Source organism: Propithecus coquereli, unplaced genomic scaffold (assembly GCF_000956105.1).
Source record: "Propithecus coquereli isolate 6110/MARCELLA unplaced genomic scaffold, Pcoq_1.0 Scaffold6, whole genome shotgun sequence".
NCBI classification, from domain to species: Eukaryota; Metazoa; Chordata; class Mammalia; order Primates; family Indriidae; genus Propithecus; species Propithecus coquereli.
The window spans coordinates 3,030,074-3,037,168 of NW_012151951.1; the positions used below are offsets into that span (position 1 = coordinate 3,030,074).

The window sequence follows — 7,095 nt, forward strand, 5'->3', positions numbered from 1 at the left end:
TTTTTTCCCAGCTTTTAGAGCCTGCCACTCAAATTCATGTACAAATTTCACCTGTTGCACAGAGTGTCTTACTTTTCTCTAGAAAGAATCGGGCTTGTCATGAACTCCTGCTTTTGTAACATGCAATTCCTTTCATCTGGAGTGACTCTCAACCACTTTTCACCTGGAAGATGCTCATCCTTCAACATCCAGCTTGTCTCCTCCTTACAAAAACATCCTCTGTTCTTTTGGTAGTACTAAGAGTGGTACACTGCACATGTCTGTGAAAGTACTAGTGAAGGAAGTACTATTTCACATAGTATTGTGACTGAACCATTCACCTGTCTAACCTTTTCCAGAGTGTGAGCTCCTCCAGGGCAGACACCAAGTCTGACTTATCTTTCCTACTAACCACAGAGAATGGTACTTGCCATGTAGGAAACAAACCTTCACTGTGTGTGTGGGGGTGGGGGGAAGTAAAAGTACATAGAATACAATTCTAAAGTGAAGAAAATGAATGATAATATGTTGTTTAAAAAGAATTGAAATGATCTCCTTATCGTGTTACACAGGCTTTGAAGGGCTGGCCTGGGAACCTAATGGCCTTGAGTACCTTTGTTTCTAGGGGAATAAGCATTCTAAGTTCCAATCGGCACACATGCAAATGAACCTTGGAACCCCGCGTGCTACCTCAAGGCTCCATGGGGCCAAGGAGCTGGCACTGAGGCTGGGAGGCAGCCCCCAGACGGGCGCGTGTCTGCGCCTCTTTGAGAGGTGAATGAGCCCCAGGGACACACCTCGACGTGCAGAGCGGCCCAGCCACCAGCGGAGACCAGCCCCGCCAGCCAGTGAACGCCCGATGCCCTCTCCACCTGGCCCTCCTGGGTCCCTGCCATGCTGATCACCGCGTACTGTGTGCGGAGGGACCTCTCCGAGGTAACCTTCACCCTCCAGGTCAGCCCTGACTTTGAACTCCGCAACTTCCGGGTCCTCTGCGAGCTGGAGTCCGGAGTCCCCGCTGAAGACATGCAGGTCATCCACATGGAGCGGCTCCTCGCTGACGACCACTGCTCCCTGGGCGCCTACGGCCTCAAAGACGGCGACGTAGTTGTTTTACTTGAGAAGGAGATTGCGGGACCCCGGCCTCCAGGACGAGCCCCACACCAGCCCCGAATGGATTTCAGTGGCATTGCTGTGCCCGGGACGTCGAGCTCCCGGCAGCAGCAGCAGCAGCCTCAGCGCGCCCCAGCAGCCCAGCAGTCCCAGCGGCTGGCCGGCGGGAAGAAGGTGGCATCTGCTCGGGGTCTGGACAGCCCCACCCTGATCCGCAGCATGCTGCTGTCCAATCCGCACGATCTGTCCCTGCTGAAGGAACGCAACCCCCGCTTGGCAGAAGCTCTGCTCAGCGGGAACCTCGAGACATTTTCTCAGGTCCTGATGGAGCAGCAATGGGAAAGGACTTTGAGAGAGCAAGAGAGGCTTCGCCTCTACTCTGCTGACCCATTTGATCTGGAAGCTCAGGCCAAAATAGAAGAAGAAATCCGGCAGCAAAACATTGAAGAAAACATGAACATAGCGATGGAAGAGGCTCCGGAGAGTTTCGGACAAGTGGCCATGCTCTACATTAACTGCAAAGTGAATGGACATCCTCTGAAGGCTTTTGTTGACTCGGGTGCCCAGATGACCATTATGAGCCAAGCTTGTGCCGACAGATGTAACATCATGAGGCTGGTGGATCGACGATGGGCTGGGGTTGCTAAAGGCGTCGGCACGCAGAGAATTATTGGCCGTGTTCATCTAGCTCAGATTCAGATTGAAGGTGATTTCTTACAATGCTCTTTCTCTATACTGGAAGAGCAGCCCATGGATATGCTTCTAGGCCTAGACATGCTCAAGAGACATCAGTGTTCCATTGATTTGAAGAAAAACGTGCTGGTGATTGGCACCACTGGCACACAGACTCATTTTCTTCCCGAGGGAGAGTTACCTTCATGTGCTAAGATAGTCAGTGGTACTGGGCAAGAAGAGTCTTCAGACATGGAAGTAGCAGATACTATTAAACATTCATTCATGGATTCAGGACGGAAAAAGCATTGAAGCAGGTTATAAACATATCACCACCTTGAGGGAGCCTCAGGATCCGGGAAATTATAAGACATGAGCTCACTGGCAATGTAATCATTAAAAACATTAGTAACAACTAAACCTAGCCTTGGGACTAAGTCTCCGATGGGTAACTATATAAATCATGATTGCTTGTTCTTGGCCCCTCTTCCATTTCCCTTAACCAGAGATCACTGAACCTTATCCTGGGAAGGGTTTGGAGGCTCCAGCTGATTTCCAGAAAATCCATGAAAAGGAAAACCATCCTCTTCTTTTAAAGACACTGTCCTATCAGATTACAGGGTGGCTTGTCCAAACCGCTTACTATTTTGCAGAATTCCCTGGAAAAAAGCCATTGCTGCAGACCTTACAAGGCATCTACACGAAATTATTTCACATCAGCACTAACAGTTATATTCAGAGAAATATGTCGATTTTCACAGATTTTGTTTTCTTTGAAAAAAGTATTAGAAATGATGGGTCAATTACACTTTTAAACTAATTAATATTTAAGTCTGTTTTGAGCAGCATAAGGGCCAATTTCCTCATAGTTACTTACATCTTCCCATCCCCTGGATTCTCCTGGAGTCATGCTCACTGCAATCCCCTGCTAACGGCCATATTACACAGAATAAATTTTCTACTAGAATGTCCTAAATTAATTTTCTCTTTCCCCTGCATTTAAGGAAGACTTGGTTGTAAGACAAAGGCAATACATTAGTTTTTTTTTTTTTTAATTATGGTACTTCTTGGAAGCCTAGTGGTTGTATGGTGGTGGAATGAGAGGTAGGAGCAGGCAGTGGTCCAAGTTTCCTAATACTCATTTCAACTAGATCATCTACCTTTTTTTAAAAATCTGCTTTATGTATTAAGTTCCTCCTGCATACATATTATTTGAAGAAAGGGCTTCACTGTTAAAATAACATTTGAAAAATTCTGAATGAGAAGATCCCTAAGGCCTCATTCAGAATAATTTGTTCAGACAAAGCTAATCTTCATTACCACTGATAGTGACAAATAGAAGATCCTAGACCTAATTATAACCCATGGCTAAAACACCTGAGGGAAAAGTTTCAGCTACCTGGGGCCATCAGATGCAAGGGAAATGTTTAAGGACAATAATTCATCAAGACTGGTATTAGAACAGTGGATTCAAAGTCAAGAAGCATATGTTTTGATCCTAGCTCTACACTACTTAGACTATCAGTTCACCAACTTTACAGTTCAAATTCCTCATCTATAAATTGTTTCAGAGGTGAGGGAGTCGCTTTTTAGGTGCTAAAACTCCATTATGATCTAGGATATCTTTTAAGTTATGCTATTTTCCCAACAAGATCTAAAGCCACTGAAAGCATTCCCAAAAGCTACGGATAAATCCTCCCCTATAGTCACCATATTCCTTTTTTGGGTTTGCTTCTTGGTGATACTAACTAATCACCCTCTTTCTAAAAACAGTTACTGTTCTCTTCCAGCCACCATCAGTTTGCCTGTAAGTTTTCTTCTTTCCCATGCTCACATTCCCCAATCTTGTCTATATTTGCACCAAGATTTACACCTAGAACTGCTAAAAATGACCAAATGGATAGATTTCTACTTTTGTTTCTAATTAAGCACTCAAGACAAATGCAATAAATGAAAAAGGAAGACATTTAGAATAAAGTCAGAGATAAACAACCTGATAAATTCATAGATTCTCTCACAGATAAAAATATGCAAGATCCTTAGGACTAAATTTTAAGGTCCATTTATGCAAAAAATATCTGATTTGCATATGTCACATGGGATTCTTCAATGTCAAACAAAAGTTTAATATATGGCCTACCAGGATGTCTGGCCCAAAAAAGCTTGTCTAAAAATCACAGAATCTTCAAGGTAAAAGATAATTTACATGATGTCCAATCCAACCATACCCACCCTGCTTTCTCAGAGGAACATACCTTCTGAGGTAGCTATAATGTTTTGGAACAAGTCTCAGGTATAATTCTTTGTTTCTTATTTTGAGCTGAAATCTACTGTCCCATAACTTCCAATAAATTGGTCTTCATTCTTCCTTCTGCCAAGAATGCATGCATTTAATCTTTCTGGTATGAGGCAATCCTTTTAATACATGAAATCAGTATCATCCTACATATTCTTTTCCATCGGTTTTCACCAGATTCTTTAACTGTTCTTTATAGGACAAGTTTGGATTCTCCTAAAAATTTCTGTCATGTTTCTTTGGATGTATTTCAACTTCTAAAAATATTACTTGAGTGAATGGATGAGTAAATTAAAAACACTTACACTGAATTGAAAAGGGATGACTGCACAGAAAAATCAGTAAACAAAGTGAATTAATTAAGCAATGTCCTTATTGATAAATTTAAAAAAATCATTGTCTTCCAAATCAGAAAGTATTTTAAAAATTAGTTTAATGAATTTAAAGTCTTGATGCAATTCTGTATACACTTAAAAGGATCCTAATCAACTAAATTTTAAATGGATTAGTTTTGGTAAAGGGCAACCTCTTTCGCTTGTCTTCTATATATATCAGATGTTGTGCAAGGTACTTTGCATATATTACTGCCCTTAACCCTCATGATAAACCTTCAAAATCGTTATTCTTAACCCCATTTGCAGATGAAGAATGTGAGGTTCAGAATTATCAGTAACATTCAAATATCTAAAGTTCAGTATTTTTTAAACTTTTTTGATGACTACCTACATTTTACATTGTGGCCCAGTTTTACACACACATACACACACACAGATGTATGTCTTTCTCTCTCTATATATAGCTGAAACAAAAAAGATTCTTGAAACAATATAAAATCCTTTGTTTTTTTAGTCTATTTCCTTTTAAAAATTATATTTTATGTATCCCACCAAGATATGCTTTACAGAATTTACAAAACACTGACTAAACTACCAGATTGCCCAATTCAAATCTTTCTGTTTTCAAATGCCGAGTTCTTTTCACTATGTAACTTCTTTACCTACATATTTTAATTCTAAATACTGGTGCAAAAGATGCCAAATTGTTATAATATTTTATTTTATGGAAACAATCAAAACACTACCAATAAAAATGACAACAGAGTAGCAGGAGTCAGAATATACTCAATTATTTATTGAATGCCCATGAAATAAGTCCCAAGGCAGGATTTTATAAACATGGAAATGAGTAAGTTACAGTACAGACATCAAGATAATTATAACCTAGTAAAGATGGCAGACAGATTTGTAACCAATTAAGAACAAAAAGGGTAGGCACGAAATTAATATGTTATAGGTACAAAAGAATAAATGTTATATTGGAGGTTATTTTTAAAATAAGAAGCAAGCCAGTAAATGCTGTCTCAATATGTTTAAAATGTCCATCCCTGATGCTAGAAAAAAAGCCCTTAACCTCCTCTTAAAGTTCAGCTTGCTAATGTACAACTTATAAATATTTACCAATGGAAATTTACTACTTGGAAAATGGATGAAGAAATCTTCATTTTCTTTCTTCCTATTAGAAACCAGGATGAAGTAGACCACATGATGAAATAGACCTACCCTGTTCAAAATAACAAGCCATTTAAAAAATCCTTGGTTTCATCTACTACCCATTTAAATACCCATTTTACCTAAAATTAAATCACTATTGTGATAAACATTTATTTCAAGACTACAGTAATGCATTCTGCTGCAATTAAACCAGAAGACTGATGTTGTTTGAGATAAGTAGAACATATAATCTTGACCTTTTTCTTAAAATATCTAGTGATGAAATTTCTCTTGTTTCTAGAGGGCAATCTATTCCCCCCAAACAAAAAAGACAAATGGATGTCGGCATGTATGAATTCATCTTCACTGCAGGTACTAAATGTTGCCTTTTTAGTTAAAAGAACAATTGTGCCTCTTTCAGAATGCCAATTATAAGAGGGTCATTTGCTGACATCTAACATTCCATAAAGAAACGCTTGAGTAAATGATGAGAGTGATCCGGAACTCACACCAGGAAACTCATGGCAAAACTATTAATCAATGTTAGCATTCCTAGTTATTTTTTGAGGTTGGCAAGAGCCTGTAAAACCACAGGAGAAGAATAAGGGCAAAGATAGGCGGAGGAAGAAGGAAAAAACAAAACAAAAAACCCCACATAAATCTGGGTTGATTTTAACTGATTCTTTCTCAATCTGAGTACTGTGTCATATGGTGGGTGAGGACTAGGCTAAGATTACGGGTCAGCTACTGTTCCAAAACACTTTATTTATCATTGGCAAGTTATCTAAACATGAAAATATTTTCACAGCAGAGCTGAGTTCAACTTGCTTTTGAACCCCAGCTTGTTTCCACACCTGGATCCGCCTGTTAGAATCTCAGAATTTCTAAGGGTCTGTTATCAGAAAAAAATGAACTTGCAGTTTTGCTGCGTCTTCGGCACCTTCCTCATAGGATCTGTTTAACAGGCTGTTGAGATGGGTACACCTGGGGAGGCTTTGTCTCCTATAACCCTGGGGGATGTTTTTGATGATTGTTTGCTTTCTTTCTTTGAAGAAAGACTTCCATAAATATAGTTTTTCTATACTTCTATCTAATCAGTAAAGTTTATTTTATGAACATGATTATAAAAATCACAAGGCAATTCCCTCCTATGGTACAGTGCATAGGAGGCAATTGGGCTATGCTTCAGATAAAGGTAAAGTGTGTATTTTTCTACAGTTAACCGATGTATTGATGCCCTGCCCAAATAAAATAGACGATGATTACCAAATAAACATATTCCAGGTAAATAATCACTTGAATCCATCAAATTTTTACCCTACGACGTCAATCACCATTATGAAATCTTACTCTACCGGGGCTTCACTACAAGGATCCTTTGAGATGAAGAGGAAAATTAATTTAAAATCACATTAATTCACATATTCTCCCCTTCAAACTCATGTCATGTCTAGAGATTCAATTAGCCTATCAGTCAAAAAGTGTCAGTGTTTTGCAGTCATACATGTCATTATAAATTCAATTATTTTTTCAAGGGTCTTGTCA

The 7,095-nt window shown here is 39.5% G+C and overlaps 2 protein-coding genes across 2 annotated transcripts in view; one reads left to right on the forward strand and one right to left on the reverse strand.

Annotated features, from left to right (window-relative positions):
* The window catches only part of LOC105822164 (platelet-derived growth factor D-like), a 229,014-nt gene that overhangs the window by 75,789 nt on the left and 146,130 nt on the right, over positions 1-7,095 (reverse strand). The gene's annotated exons all lie outside the window — the stretch shown is intronic.
* Positions 874-2,076, forward strand: DDI1 (DNA-damage inducible 1 homolog 1 (S. cerevisiae)). The gene has a single exon (XM_012659156.1). The coding sequence runs from the start codon at positions 874-876 to the stop codon at positions 2,074-2,076; it is 1,203 nt and encodes a 400-aa protein (XP_012514610.1).

Coding starts and splice junctions, on each gene's coding strand:
- DDI1 (XM_012659156.1), top strand. CDS start 874: ATGCTGATCACCGCGTACTGTGTGCGGAGGGACCTCTCCGAGGTAACC.